The sequence below is a fragment of the Castor canadensis genome, chromosome 18 (assembly GCF_047511655.1).
Source record: "Castor canadensis chromosome 18, mCasCan1.hap1v2, whole genome shotgun sequence".
NCBI lineage: Eukaryota > Metazoa > Chordata > Mammalia > Rodentia > Castoridae > Castor > Castor canadensis.
Window position 1 is genome coordinate 6423475 of NC_133403.1, and position 17015 is coordinate 6440489.

At 40.3% G+C, this 17015-nt stretch overlaps 1 protein-coding gene and 1 gene segment (V, D, J or C); both read left to right on the forward strand.

The window, feature by feature from the left end:
* Positions 1-17015, forward strand: part of LOC109684467 (immunoglobulin lambda-1 light chain-like) — a 781398-nt gene that overhangs the window by 189673 nt on the left and 574710 nt on the right. The gene's annotated exons all lie outside the window — the stretch shown is intronic.
* LOC141418898 (immunoglobulin lambda variable 1-40-like) lies at positions 4383-4953 on the forward strand. The segment is given in 2 exon segments: positions 4383-4506; positions 4613-4953. Coding segments are annotated over 2 exon segments (438 nt in total).

Sequence of the window (17015 nt, forward strand, 5' to 3'; positions counted from 1 at the left end):
TTACAAATGGACAAACGTCCTCTCAGAGAATGAAGAGGGCAAGGAGCTCCTCACACCTCTGGGTCATAGAAGGCAGGACTCAGGGTTGAACTCCACCTGTCCCCCTCCGTTAATCATGTTCCTTAATTAGTGCACAGGTACCTAGATGTGGGGTATGGGTAGGGCCTGGAAAGAACATGAGGCTCTGCTCTCTTCTCCTGTGTATTCCCAATATCAATATATCTGTGCATTTCCAACTTCCATTATCTTTGGCACCATCTCTGCTGAATCAGCCACCCTCAGAATCTGGGAACCCTGGAGAAAGAGCCACAGTCTCCTGATCTTGAAGCAGCAGCAACATCTATGAAATTACGTGCATCGATACTAACAGTTCCTGGGAACATCCCACAAACTCATTATAGCAATAGCTACAGACCCTCAGCTTCCATGATTGCTTCTTTGGCTCCATGTCTGGCAATTTGGCCAGTCTAACCACTACTGGGCTCCAGTGATGAGGTCAATAAGGACTATGATGCTGCCTCAAAGTTTATATAGTCCTTCAGGTCCATGGGAAATTAAAGAAGAACCCTTCCTTTTTTTATGACTGGTTTGACTCTGCAGACTTATGTTGACACCCTTTTGGGCTTTGCTGAATTGCACTTGATCATACAGAAGACACCCCATTGACATTCAGGACCCTGGGGCACTTCTGGTTTTAGGGGATTTTTTGCTATAATAGATTATTAAAATCCCATTTATTACTCAATCAACATATAGATAAGTATAATTGCACCTGTATTACATGCATTTTGCCACTGATGCTGAAAGAAATCAATTTATGAGGTACATTCACCTGTGGCTCTTCAATGTAAAACCTGCTTATTTCACAAATATAATGCAAAGCATCATTCCCACATTACTGTTTCGTTGGGATGCTATGAAATGCCTTTCAGTCCTTTGGGAGTTAGAAGAATAAAAATTTTAGTGTAGCCCAAAGCATGTTCTAACCTGCTGCATGGCATCTCCCCCGAGCCTACAGAGGAGATGCCTTCACATGCTTTCCTACGTGGTACTGTGATTGTGAAGCACTGAGTACTGTTGTGTCCAGTTCACTAATTCCTCCAGAAAGCAGTCATAACACTGTCGTGGGATGGGCCATTTTAGAGAAGGTTATCTAATGGATGCACAAATTATTTTGAGGATTATGAAAAGAATATTCATCACAAATTTTTCAGATAATATTTCAAGATCTGCTTCTGAAGAATTGTGTGAAAGTAAAATTTTCAACTTAAGGATAGTAAGGTTTAGTCGTCTAAAAGGGATAGTCCATCCCTGGCCCAGGTCAGGAATGGAAAAGAAGCAAGAAAGAATTTCATTTGTGATGCCCCAGTCAGAGATATCCTGTCCATCAGCTCAATTCTGTTCAATGTGTGCTTCCTATAAAGATATCAAGAGAATGACTAAGTTACCAGGATTACACAAAGAGGCAATTTGAATTGCATAACACATGGTCTTTGGAAAGGCCAGAGGACCCGGCAAAATAGAGGTGAAACATAAAGAGGAGACTGAAAGTTGCAACATTCCAGAAAAGGACACAGGGCCGAGAGAGTGGACAAAGACATAATTTGGTAGGAACTGGAAGGTAAATGGCCATGGAGCTATCTTTGAGAATCATGGGGCAGATAATATGAGTGACCATGTCAGTGTCCTCCGCCCATGTTCACTGTCCCAGCTTCTCCCTCTGAGATTCTGGGAGGGGGGGAACTAGGTCACTGCCTGTGTCCCAGTGTCTTTCCAACCATACAAACGGAGCTTCTCACTCTGTGCTCACACAGGAATGGCACAGTCCAGTGAAGAACAGGTGAGTCCGGATAAGATATGGTAGCAGCATTTCTGGGAATAGGAATGATCCCTGGGTAGCAGCCTCTTCTGGTAATACCCAACTTCCTCTGTATTATACCAGAACTAGACCCTGAAGGAGAAAGACTGGATTTTTCATATTCCAGGTCAGTGAACACAGCCTCCCTCACTATCTTCTGGCTATAGGCTGATTAATACACCATTACTTGGGAAAGCAGCTTTGCTCACACAGTGTTCAATGCCACTGAGGAAATCAGACAAAACCTGCTTTTTAATGATTTGGCTTTCTTCTGCAGCATCCATATCTTGGAGAAGACAAATGATAAAGTGATTTTTTTAATCAAAAGTCAGGAATTGGGGCCCACTCCAGGGAACGTGTCCTGCTTCATCCCCCCAGATTGGAACTCAAATACACTCCTGGGCAGCATAACGTGGATGATTTTTCTCATTGTGATCAAACAATCCTAGAGACCAAGGTGAGAATGCCCTGAGATTGAGAGCATGATGTGTCAGGAAAGAATGAGTGTGGGTAGAGGAATCTTTGGAGGTTTTATAAGAAAGAGAGAATCTGTTGTAAGTTTATAGGGGAAGGTTCAGATGCTGCACTGAAGATGAGCAAAGTGATGGGGAGATGAAGGCAGTGTGACAAGCTAGGTTACCTGAAAAGATCAGACTCAGCAAACTTTTGAGGGAAGTCTGCACCGAATGCTGAGAAAGAGAAAGAGAGTTCATGGCTGGCTTTTGGAACTACATGGGGTCTCAGTGAGCTAACATCCTGGGGGAAGAGTTCATTGACAATGGTGATGGGTTGAGACCTAGAGCTCCCAGAAATGATTAAAATGTTGACAACACTCTAAAACCTTTCTCAAGGAAGCCAAAGTAATGTTTCCCATCTAATGAAAACTGGAGAAACTGTAAGTTTTTAACATATCCTTTATACAAAATGCCATCTCTCACATCAGCCTCAGGTCTAGGAACACTGGCACTCACCTAGGACAAATTTATTGAAAATCAATATGCTCAGGAGAAGAATAATGTAGAAAAATACTCAGGAACCTCCCTATTACCATTTGGGGGGAAGAATGAGAAATCTCAGAATGCAATCCAGTAGCTCAGCTCCCAACATCTCCTGATGTAACTTATCAATTCTTCTTTCCTTAGGTGAATACAAAACCAAAAGACTCCCCACAAAAACACTTTCTTTCTCTGGCTACACCCTACACAAGGTGCTTCCTCTCCTTCCCATCACAACAAAACTACTCCTTCCACCTCTGGTTCTCTGATGAGTGATTCTCCACCACTGGGGTATTATTCACAGAGCTGCAGTCTCAGTCACCTCCTCATCCTGCTGGGAGTTCGTGAAAGAGAGAACCTGACTTGTATCCAGTGGTGATTCAGTCTTATCAGGCTTAAGTCCATCTATTGGTAGTCCTGAATGGACTTGCAAAAATGTACAATTTTATCATATCCTTATCAGCTTCCAACCTGTGATATCAATCATTATCCAATAATGTGTAATATCTCTGGCATACAGCCACACATTTATTCTACTACACCCATCTGAGTTTCTCATCTGTTTTCCAGCTTCAGTAAGCTAATAGCCAAAATATTCATCTTCCGCATTTGGTCTCATAATAGAAGGGATCTCTAGTGAAACTAAGGTAAACTAAAGGAAATATGTGCTATAAGTTGGAAAACACTCTAAGGTTAATAAAAATCTCTGAAGTAAAGCAAATTCATAGTACTTCTTTCATAGATGTGACATAAGAATTGCTCAGGTGCCTTTCAGTGGATAATCTATAATTATACACTTTTATAAATATGAAAGTGAATCCTATCTACTATGTAATATTAAGTATAAAATATATTTTAATGGACATATTATAAGAAAAATAATATGATCATAAAGTGTGGTTAAAGACCAATTTTAAAATGCATTATTTATTGTCCAGGTGAAAAGATACTGACAACAAAATTTTTGTGTTGGGAGAGAACTGGCTGATATCCCCTGTGTTATTAACCCAGAAAGCTTCATGCTCTTCTTGATAGTAATCTGAGAGGAATTCATATGACTGACAACATTTTAGTCCTGTCAATGAGCAGTAAGTTGACTATGGAATGATTCCTCTCTAAGAATATGATCTGAGTATGTGTGCTGGTTTGAGGCAATTGGGAGTCCACAACACCATCCCACATGTCATAGCATTGAGGTAGGGTTTATGACCAGGGCATTGGATAAACAAGGTTATCTCTGAGGAGCTGGTTGACATATGACATGGTGTTGGGAATGGATCTGAACACTTGGGGGCACTTGAGGCCCATTTTTATAGATTCTGGGGGTGTTGAGAGCTAGAAGGAGCCACCTGACCCTGCCTGATATGCTCTGCTCAGGGCTCATGGCTTTGACCTACCTCAATACCTCTGACTACCCAGCACCACTCTTGCCCATGTGACATGCTCAGGCAAAGCAGCCTGAATTAGGGTCCAAGGAGTGATCAGAAAATGGAGGAACCTTATTTGCATGAATGAACCCTCCCCCTGTCATAGTAAGAAGAGGGGAAGGGAGAAACATGGGGGAAACACTGCACAGCAGAAGATTGGACTGGTGTAAGGCTTTTACCATGGCCTGGTCCTCTGTCCTCTTTGCTCTCCTTACTTACTGCACAGGTAAGTAGATAGAGGAGACAGCAAGGGCCTGGGAAAACTATGAGGTTCTTCTCTATCCGCCCATTTAGATTCCACAATGGCATCTCTTTGTCTTTCTAACTTCTAGCATCTTGGGGACAGTCTGTGCTGACCCAAACATCCTCAGTGTCTGGAAACCTTGGACATAGAATCTCCATCTCATGCACTGGAAGTAGCAGCAACATTGGTGGTTATTACATGTACTGGTACCAACAGCTCCCAGGATCATCTCCTAAACTCATCATCTATGAGGATAGCAAGAGACCCTCTGGGGTGTCTGACCGCTTCTCTGGCTCCAGGTCTGGCAACTCAGGCACCCTGACCATTACTGGTCTTCAGTCTGAGGATGAGGCTGATTATTACTGTCAGTCCTATGATTACAGCCTTGGTACTCACACAGTGCTCCAGACTCATGGGGAAGTGAGATAAAAACCCTTCCTTTGCTCACAGTATTGGGAGTATAGCACGTGCTGCTCATTCTTAGTTTATGCTTTTCATTGCCTAAGATATATAAATGGCATCATACAGGCTCCATCTCTCACATCTGGATTACTTCACACTGAAGACTCTCTACGAGAACAATCTGCGCTGGTCTGAAGGGTTTTACAGAGTCCTTCAGGGACTTCATGACCCCTGGGCACATCTGCCTTCATACTATTGTGCTTTAACAGATGAATCCTAAAATTATGCTTTCTTTCTCCCATCATTTCAGTGATAAATAGAGTCTCTTTTGAATTTTATTATTTTTCTACTGATTCTGTAGGAAACCAATATAATTTCTTGGACCTCTAAAAAAGTCTGTAAAGCATTGAGGTGCACTATGGAGGCAGATGTTGGGATGGGAAAAGTGGCTCATGCCTGCATTCCCAGTTAGTTGAGAGGTGGAGATCAAAAAGCCAGGACTGGAAGGATCAAGTTTCTTGATGGATGGAGGAAAGATAGTGTAGCACAATGCTCTAACCTGTTTGACTGAATCTTGCAAATTATCCATTGGAGATGCTGTCTGATGCTGTCTCACATAGTGACAGACTCCTGAAGCCCAGGGTTCCCCTGTCATATCTACTTTATAAATCCCTAAAAAACACTAGACATAAACTAAGGAATGTGACAAAGGGGATTATATTTAATAGGTACACTGTTCATTTGGGGATATTTAATAAAGTTCCATCATATACATTGTGGACAGTATCTCAGAATATGCTGCCCAGGAATTGATTATGACAATGAAATTTGATACTTAAGGAAATTTTGATTCAGGGCTATAAAAGGAATTGTTCCAACTTGGTCCAGGCTCTGGCAGAGAAGAAAACGAGAAGTTGAATATTCAATGTCCATGCAGAGCTGCCCTGTGGAGTGACTCAGGGAATTCAGGGAACTTCCTACAGGAACATCGGTAGGGAGGTTGAGTCCAAGGATTATGTGAAAAAGAAAACTAAACTGCACAATGTTTGTTCTATGGAGGAGCTCAAAAGATAAAGTTAGGGCCAGATGTGATAAAAAGGGGATAGCATGACATGGTTACTACTTACTGTGACACTCAGGGTGCAGACTTAAATGTCCTAGAGAGTAAACAAAAATATGAAAATTAAGAACTGGGTCTTAAACAGAAATTGGGGCTGTCCCTGTGTGCCCTGGAAAGGGGGATCACATGATCTCACTTTTCACTATCCTAGCCACAATCCCTATAGATTCCAAGAATGTCTAGGTCACCTCCTTCTCTCCCCAATCTCTTTCCCAGAATAACAAATGGAGAAAAGATCACACTCTGTACTCACATAAGCTTTGCACAACACAGTGAAGAATGTGAGTTCAGTGAAGAACTGGTTTGTGTAGAGACATGAAATTAAGCTATAATCTTCCATCCTATTCAGAATGCAAGAAGGGAGAAAACAATTCATGGATGTGTTTCTGGATCTTTGGTGTTGTTTCTCAGGGATTTTTGACTGCATGCTATTGGAGTCAAGATGATCTTGGTCTGGAGTTCTCTTTTTCCAACAAATGCTGGCTTAGAGAATAATTTTTACAAGTTCTTAGAAATCACAACATTCCCCCAGGCCACATGTCTACCTTCCTCAACACCTGAGGCTAGAGGGATAAGAGGTAATTGGGAACCCAGACCTATCTGAGGGCTCTCAGGATGCAGAGCTATATAAGATTCTATAACATAGTGTGGGTTACTCTCTATTTAACCTTTATCATTTACTGCACAGATGGATGGAAGCTCCTTTCAGGAAGCATAATTAAGGATAGGGTGACTTGGGAAGTGAATTGAACCACCTGAAGCATGATGTTTTTCTCCAGATGCTTGTGATCCTGAGTCAGCCATCTCTATTGTTTTATTCTGTGGCTCATACAGCCACAATCTCCTGCACTGGAAGCAGCAGCAATGCAGAGAGTAGGTATTTGTCCTGGTAGCAGCAGCTGTCTAATGGGAACCTCATTCTTATGTAAGGCATGGAATTAGCTTCTCATGCATTATCACCAGATTTTCACATGCAGGTCAGGGAACAATGTTCCCTGAGCATTTTGGGCTACAGATGGTTCCTGCATGTTTTGGACCAGGAGAATCATGAAGTAGTCATAAAAAACCTGCTGACTTCTATGCGAGCACTAAAGAAGCCCAACCTTACTGAGATTCTGAGATATGAGGGGATCAGGTGCATTACAGATAAAATATCAAGGCAAATCACCATGAAAAATGAACAAACAATGAATGGCAGGAATACAAAAGAAGTTATCTTGAGTGCAGGATACTAGTGTGAGGGGTACAGTAAATGAAAAGGGTAAAGGAGGGTGAATATGGTTGTTGTATTTTCTAAACATGTGTGAATATGGAAAATGGAAACATGTGAATGTCATTTTAGGAAGAGAGAGTTGAAAAAGGTGACTAATGTAAAAATGAACCAAACCTGGGGCATGTATGGAAATGTTACAACTAAATTCACTATACCACTATTATGTACTCATGCAATTGTTGAAAAACAAAGAAAAAGAAAAAAAAACCAAAACACTGTCTGACTAGCAATGGGACTTTGCTGTGGAGAACCCAGTCTTTGTCCAAATGAAGAGATTTAGCCTGCTGTAGCAGGCTAAAAATGGAGTTTCTGACTGATACCTGAGAAAATAGTCTACCAAATATTTCCTCATCTCTTCCAATTCTGCAAAGGTATAATCATTGACTGGAACATGTGTTCCAAGTTGTGCTTTTTCATATTGGTCAAAAATTCCAAGATGCCAGGTTCAGAACCCTGAAATCCAAGACCATGAAAATTCATGACAGAATCAGAAACATAGCATCAACTGTGAATGAGTAATATAACCTACTCTCCAAAGGTCTTTCCATCCCCATCATTTCCTAAACAAGTCACACGTGTCAGGACCAGCTCCATAACATGTAGGTACAATGTGAACAGCACAAAGGTCACCTTGTTTTACTCAAGGTGCTATGTTCTGGTACAAGAGATAAGAAAATCCCATGAAAACATCAAAAGAAAATGGTTGTCGTTTAGAGCAAGGACAGAGTGGGGGTTTGTGGCTATAGGATCCTACAGCATGTTGACAAGAAAGAGAGAGGGTATGATTTAAGTGAATGAAGAAAAGACTCATAGATAAAGAGAAAATCATCACATGAAAGGCAAAGTGGAGGTAGTGGACAGCTGGCTTATTCTAAGAGATCAGATTCAACATGTTTTTGTGGAAAAGAGGTACTGAAGCATGGGTTTTGGGAAAGAGGATTCAAGGTTAGCCTAAAGAAGAGGAAAGGATGGGAGGGAGCTGTCCTGCTGTGGGAAAAGTTCACAGAAAGTGTCTTGGGCTGAAACCCTGAGTTCATCACCATGATGGAAACCTTCACAACGGTCTGGATCTTTACTCACTCCAACCACAGTAATTATCCTTTCCAGTGGAAAGTGGGGAATTACTCTCTGAGTTTTATTTGTATTGTAGCTTCTCAAAGACCGGCCCACCACAGCTTCTCCCAAAACAAGCAACACCACCTTTCCTCCAGGACACATTAATCTGAAATTCAATATCCCCAAAGAAAGACAGAAAATAGAAAAAAAAACTATCCTCAGTTTATGTCCAGATCAGATCTGGTATTCTCCACCTCATGGTTCCTGGCCACAGCAATGTCAATCTTTTACTAAGCTAGAATCAGGATGAGTCTGACTCTGAGTCAGCTGTGAAGCAGCTCAATCAGGACAGAAATCCACTTATGGAGATCATGAATGCACTCACACTTTTTTCACTGACTTGGATTTTCCTTCTCACTTTTCCACCTGGGTTACTAGGTCCTTATCTTGTAATGTATTGTACACTCAATGCTAGAGACAATTGGCCTCAATGATCACAAGTCATTCGATTTTCAGTTCCATTACCTTCTTATTATGACACTAACTGCTCTTCTAGAGTACACTGTTTTAACAAAGGGAAGCATCTCTGCAAAAAAATATCAGGATCAACAGAAATAAATCTGTAGCATCTCTTGAGAAACAATCCAGGATCTCAGAAAACAATCTCTGATTCTAAAGGGGATCTACTCTTCAGACAAAATAGATATGAATAGAGCCTCTCTCTGGGGTTATCTAACTAGATAATTCTAAAAGAATCAGAATATAAATTAAAAAAACATAACTCTTATGAAATTAAGTAATTTCATGTGCCATATAATTTAATAAGGAGAGGAGAAGTAAGGTAGCAAAGCTTGTTCAAAGACCATGCTAAATATACTTTATTTGTGTTTCATGAAGATGAAACTTTGAAACTAATTTTCTGTGTTAGGGGTAGCCTGACTGATAGATTTTTGAATGTAGAATTTTGATAATCATTCACTTGCCACAATATTTCATTTTTGAAAATGAGGTCAGTGAAGCACAAAAGAGAAAAGAACAGGAGGTATTTAAGGTAGTCACCAAGTTGTTCAAATAATTTGAAAGATGTAGTGGAGGTTGTAAGAAGGTTGTGGAAAGGATGAAAGGTTGGTCTCGTGTACTAATGAGTGCTAGACTTTTGTTCATCTCCTATCTCATTAAGACACCTTGTGTCCACATTACTCCACCTTCACTTGGATGCTATGCTTTAACTCATGCTTGATGCCACATCTCAGCACTGCCCTTCAAGGAAAGGAAAAATATGCAGATGTCACATTGAACATCTTTTGAACAGCATTGAACTCATCTTTGATGTCTTTAGTCCTCCATCCAATCATTTCCCTTGGTATTTTAAGAGGTGAGAGTCTATACTGACCCTAAAATCACCTTACCACTTGCAGCTCAGAATGGAAGACACAAGTTAATACATATGTTGTAAAAGTGCTTAAGTAATAAATGTTCACATAATCAAGAGTCAGCCTTAATTAATAAACTACTCAAGGAGTCATTTTAACGTTTATTCATTGACTAAATGTCCTGTATCCACCGTCATTCTCAGGCTCATTTTTTCTGATCATGCAGTTCCCCCATCATTGTTTGCTCCTATTTCCAAATGCCAACTTCAACACCATAGTGACATTGTGCCACTTATTACACAAGCACAGAGTCAAGTCTATCTGAACTTTGAAGTCAAAATTCCTGACGCCTTCCATGCATTTGGCTATTTTATGAATGAAGAAACCATGTCACTGTCATATTCTCCACAGTACTAAACAACAATAATATCAGCCTGGTTATTCTAAGTACAATTGTCACATGTTTTATACAATGTTTCTCCTTTCTTACCTAGAGGCCTTTCTGTTTAAAAATGATATAGATTATACCTTTAAATAAAACTCCAAGGTATACCTTCATCCTGTTAACACTTCTCATCTTTTTGGAAAAACTAATTTTTTAAGAATCCCTTTGTTCTTCTGTCCTCATCAAGTTCCCAGTTTGACACAGCATCCATGATTTAGCTGGACTGTATAAACACCCAAGCATTCTTGCTTTTGTAGCGTTGGCACACAATATTTTCATTCTGCTTCCTTCTTAACTGCACCTAACTTGTTTTTCATAACAAATTTAATTAGTGGCTTCTCTGACAGGCCTCGGTATTTGACATATTGTGAGTCTCAACTCTTCACATGTATTTTATTTTATAGAGCTTCTAACATTCATAGTAGTATCTCTTGTGTGACAACCTTATTCCCTGTATTACATGACTCTAAAATGACAGAAAGCATACTGATGGTTAGGAAATTGCACCTACATATTCCTCTTCACTTAGGAATTCCAGGAACAGCAGGTTACCCAGTCAAGATATATAATTCTTAAATTCAGCACCAGTACCCAAAGGGTACAGCATCAGGGGATGCTGGGGAACTGTCTCTGGCACTTCATGGTGTTTTGCGGATGTGATCCACACTGCCCTTATTTCTGGTAAGGACTGAGCTGTCTCAAGTGCTCCAAGAGATTCTAAGGGTGCTACAGAACCTGCTGGGTAGGCAGCTGTGCATATTCCAAACAGTTGTCACCTGCACTAAACAGCTCACTTAAAACACAGTCTCTTATGTCCTCTGATCCCTCTAAGGCTCTTGCATCAGAGATCTGGTGTAGTCTGAGGGATCCAGAAAGGGAGGGGTCAGTTTGCATGGACAGCCCCTTCTTTTCCCTGGAGGCAGTACAGAGGAAAATACAAGCTGGGAAAGCCCAAATCCACTCTGTGGGTCAGAGGCTGTGTCTGCCATGACTTTTCATTCCCCTGCTTTTGTCTCACTAAACAGGTAGGGACAGGTAACAGAGACTCTGGACAGTTTTCCAGCCTGCATCAGTCCCTCTGCCTCAGACCCTCAGCATCCTAAATGTGGGTCCACTGTTACACCCATTACTGTTTGTTTCTGCAGTTTCCATGTCCTGCACAGTGCTGATACAACTGCCCTCCCTGTCTAAGTCTCCTGGAGCACCTACAAAAATCACTTGCACTCTGAGTAGTGATATCAGAGTTTTGGAGTGCAGTGGTCCCAGCAAAAGCCTGAAAGCTCTCCCAGGTTTCTCCTGAGATTCTGCTTAGACTCAGACAAGCTCCAGAGCACAAGAGTCCCAGAAGTTCTTCTGGAATTAAAGACACCTCAGCCAACTCAGCACTTTTGCACATATCTAGTGTGCAAATTGAGAACAAGGCTGACTATTACTGCTTGATTGGCTACAATAGTGTGTTGTACTTTGACACAGGAAATGGAGAAGTGGGAAAAATCCTAGTCTGTTCTGGTCTGTGGACTCTAACATTTCCTAAATTTTAATTGATTAACTTATAACTATCTATGAATCAAAATATAATCTGGGCCACAATGTCTGTCATCCTGTTTCCATTCCATGTATCTTATATCCTAGATAAAACTGAATATAACCGAAATCAAACAAAAAATTACAACAAAACAAATCTTGAATGATGATTCACATAGTGGTACACTGTTTTTGAAGAGAGCCTATAAAGCTGGCTCTTATTCTGCAAAGAAAGAAGAAATTAGCTTTCTTCCTGGCCTGAGGCAGTTCTGGCTCACCTGTAGTGTTCCCGCACCTTCAATTATGATATCAAGGAGAGGGCCTTACCTGCCTAGAGGTGGGAGTTTAGATTGAAAGCAGAACAGTTTTTGATGGCTGTAAGCCAATGAAGGGAGGGTCCATCTTGCTGACAAAATGTTGAAACTTCTGCGATGTTGGATAAAGTAGTTCCCATAAATATCACTTTCCTGGAGCTGACATTAGTTAGGATAATAGGGATTCTCCTGGTTCCTGAAATCACAGTGACTGACTTCTCCCAGGCTCTCCTCTAACAAGTCATTGGAGAATTTTAATAATCCAGGGTGTAGGACTGAACCTTGAGGACTTCAATAAGAAGAAATTTCATTGTAAGTGCATGTGTAACTGTCCCTGGGAAGCACATGATGTGCACAGATTTGAGGTGTGTTTCTTCTACACAGGAAGCAGCAGAATCATTGTAGGTCATTATAGGGACTGGTACAAAGGACTTCCTGGAAGAAGACCCAAGTCTGTGACCTCAGACATTACTGACTGGCCAGTAAATAATCAGTCCTCATCAAAGCATCTAAGTTTGTCAAGATGTTTTCTTTCACCTCCTCTAGGTTCCAAACTGAAAATAAAGCTGAATGTCATTGTCACACACAGGCTAAATCTGCACAGCCACAGATTTCCTCCATTCTGAGGAGAACTCAAATAATAATCTCCATTCTTCTTTTTGAGGCATCATTGCTTTATCTCTGCCCATGATGAACAAAAACTCAGATTTTGGCTTCCTGGAGGGGATCCTCTAGTCCAACGTTCAGGGTAAACCCTCTGCAATAAGGTCAAAACTCTCAGACTCCTCACATGCTCAGTTTACTCCAAAGTTCCAGTGATTTTCCTTCTCTTGTCATTCAGTTGGAATGATGTTGTTAAATATCAGTGTTTTTATACAAAAATATTATAAAGCTAATGGCTATTAAATCCATGAAATTCCTAATAAACAAAACTCATTAAGCCATCATCCAAATGAAGTACACATCATGAGGACTCCTTAGTCCAGAGTGGCGGGAAAATGAATGAGGCTCTATTTATTTTAATATTAAATGTAATGTTCAAAACTATGAAACTATGCTAAATAATTTTAAAATATTCAACAAAAATAAGTATTGTAAGATTGGTATCCATGGGAAGTTTGAACTTAGGAAAGCAGAGCAAAATTGAAAGAATATTTCCATAATAACCTATTTTCATGATGAAGACAAGCATCAAAAATTAAGGCAGGCATAGTGAGGTGAAGAAGAAGATAGTAAGAGATTCCTCCAATACCAGCATCCAAAAATAAGTCAGTGCATAAGAGCATTTTACACAGAATTACTATCAGGTAAAAATCACCTTATCTTTAGCTAAAGTTTAAATTTTGAAACATGATTCCCAAAGGCCATAGGCAACTGTCAGAATCAAACTCAATTGACAGGTAAATGTGATGTATAGTATCATAAACAGTGTGTTTGTAAGTATGGAGGTCATGACAGTCCTGAAAACATCAGTATTCCAGGACTAAATAGCAAGAGTGGAAAAGATGACTCATTCTTCTGTATAGAGAAATGATGCCAGAAAGTTCATTTTCCATAATCAGAAGGCCTTTCTCTGAGCCCTGGATATGAGAGGGGTTGAAAACCCAGAATCTGTGGTCAGCAGAGGGCGCTGCTGGTCTGGTCTGAGAGGATAGAGCTCTGGACCAGGTAACACAGGAAAGTACTCAACTGACTTCATGTACTCCAACAGGCAGTGTCTTCATTAAAGTGAGATTTTCCTGCACGTGTGTCCCCAGAAGTTACATGATCACTGACCTGACTTTCACCCTTGCTTCCTATTCCACTCTCTCTCCCTCATCTAGTGATTGTTCAGGACTGATAGGTAGGCAGGCAGAGAACAGCCACACAGAAGGAGTCAATTTACATGAAGGAAATTAATCAGGAATACTGTGTGGTTGGGGAGTAATAATAGAAAATTAAGGAAGCAGAAGGCCCACTACCCCCCAAAAAAAGAAAAAAAAAACAGAAATAAGTAAGCCCAATATTTTAGGCTTAATTTAACAGTCCTGTTTTTCATTATTAATATTTAAGTTGATGTTCACAGGGGTTTCTCAATGTATGCCCACTGTAAATTGGTACAGTATGGAGGGTATAGTGTGGGGATTACTAGCAGGAGGGGAAAGGGTGATTGAAGGATATTAAGGTGATGGTATGTGGTTGATGGACTTCATATACCTATGTGAATTAGAACTAAGAAACCTCTTGCAATTGTTTTAAGTGGGGCAGGGAGGGGATTGAGGGAGAGAGAGAGGAAATGCAACTCATGTACAATATAAGTCTAACCGTAATTCCCATTATGAATCCTCCCCTGTACAATGACTATATCCTAATAAAAAACTAAAAATATTAAGTGTTTCTAATGCACTGAAAAAATTCATTTTAATATGACAATGAATCTTTTTGATGTAGTGTGCTATGATGACAAACTGGACTAGGGTTAAAGGACTTGGGTTCCTGAGGCAAGGTTGTAGCTGGACATAATGGCACATACATGCAATCCCAGTTACTAGAGATGTGGAGTCAGAAGGATCATCTTTTAACAGTGAGCTGGGCAAGGCTAAAGAGACCCTATCTCAAAAACAAAATCAAAATGAAAGAGCTTGCAAATTGCTCAAATGATGTAGACCTTGACAAACAAGTGAGAGACCCCAAGGTCAAAACTGTTCCAGGACCAGGTGGAGGAGGAGTAAAGTAGACTAATGGAGGAAATGAATTCAACTGTGATATATTGTAAAAACTTTTGTAAATGTCACCATGTACTCTCAGCAAAGCAATAATAATTACATTTTTTAAATTGAAAAAGGAAAATAAATGAGCAAAAAAAAACCTAGTTTGTCACTAAAAATAGTAATTTAGGTTCAAAAATGCAAAATTCCTTCAATAGGATTATTAGTTGTCTTTGTGTCACAATAACACAAAACCAGGAGAGAGGGAGAGAAAGAGAGAGAGAGAGAGAGAAGACTGGAGTGTAGCAGTCCTCTTTGTGGAAACATCTCCAGTAGACTAAGGACTTCTCACTATGTTCTACAACTGAATTCACCACAGTGTCTTCCAATACCAAGTTCCTTGGGACAAAGCCTTTACTTATGGACCTTTGGAGAACACACAAATTACAGCAAAATATAACAGTATGTTAGGAATTAGAATCTGTACTATATTGAAAAAGAGTGCCTTGACCACTAGAGAGATTTGGACAGAAACACTGACTCTTCTTTGGATCTTTTGAGGATGGTGAACATGGACTCTGAAGTAAAGGCTGGTATGAAGATGCTGAGGCAGATGTCACATTTCACAATCAAGAACAGAGTCTTAGCATGGGATGTGAAGCAGGTTGGAGAGAATGATGGTATCCCAAACTCATTGGAATGAGATTCATCACTAATGCATCCCAGAGTGGGCAGCATCCAGCAGCACAGTCATTGATGGATAAAAAACACAAAACCCAGAGAAACCTATTACCTGGGTCAAGTGGATCATGGTACTCTAGGATATTCACCCATACACAGATTCTCAGTCCTTTTGCTCACTTACACATACAGAGACATGATGTACACAGGAACAAACATATACAGACACAAATAATTCATGCATATATACTGTAGCAGATACTTTTAATAATTGCCTGTAATATATTTTCAGTAAATATTTGTTTTATGAGATAATCTCTTCAAACACATATCACCCTGACCACCCTTCCTGATATACTTCTTAGGAAAATGATAAATTACAGAGTGTTTGGAAATGTTCCAGGATATTGACATTAATTTGTTCAGAAATACTGTTCTCTGATCATAAAACACATGTTTTCTTGCTATTGTAGTGGATGTTTGGAGGAACCTCATAATTTCATGGTTTTCCTATTAACATTCTCCTGACAACTGCAGTTCCCCTAATCCCTTCCATACAATCCACATCTGAGAGCAGAGGCAGGCAGAACCGGAAGCCTTGTAATGCTGTTGTATTTGTCTGTATCAAGCATTGAGCCCATACTGGAGCTCATGAAGACACCTTCCAAGACTGAGTTATGAACAGATAGAGTGAGAATCCCATAGCCTTGCTCTGTATGGTCCAATTTCCATCTCTGTGGAGTAAGGGGATCCTGTTAGTCATGTCCAAAGAGGATCTGCATTCATTTCTCTTGGAGGAAAGAAACGTTCACCACTAGGGAAATGAGTTTATTATAAAGTAGATGAACAGGATAGAATATGGAAAGCATACCTTTTATAATAGTCAGTCCTGTAGGCCTTACAGAGAATGGATTGGCCCTGAGATCAATAGGAGTATGAAGCAGCTGACTGGTGAAAGGCATCAACCCCCATCTTAATGTCTATGTACAAGACCACTTGTACAAAGTGGTCTGCAATGTTCTACCCTCTGAGTCTTCAAGATCTCTCCCCTGGGACATCAGGTTGAACACCAGTGCAGAAAGAGAGAGGAAGCTGATTTGCATGAAGAAACTTCAATGTGTTGGAGGAGCCCTGAAAAGGCCTTGAGAATGTCAAACTCAAGCTGAGGGGTTTGAGAACACCTGGTACTTGTTAAGTTTTCCACCATGGCCAGAATAATGTTTCTTCTTGCACTCGTCACTTATGGCTCAGGTCAGTGGGACTCACACTCTAGAGGAGATCCCATAAAAGCAAGATGTCAGGGTGATGCCTCTCTGCATATCAAAATATGGGAGTACTTTATACAAACAATATTTTAAAGCATATTATCAGAAGATCCTATGAATATTTTCACTAGTAGAAAACATCTTATCAAGGATTGTCTTCTATACACTCATAGAAGCTATTTAGTAACTGGCTGCAGGACACACACAAATGAGTAGCAGGTAAGGTCAAACCAAGAGATAAGCAGATATTAATGACTTTAGCACTGTACTGAGCAGCTGAGCATTAAACAATTTGGGGAAATTTGGTTGGACTTTTCTTCTTTATCTCTAGGAAAAATATATTATACATTG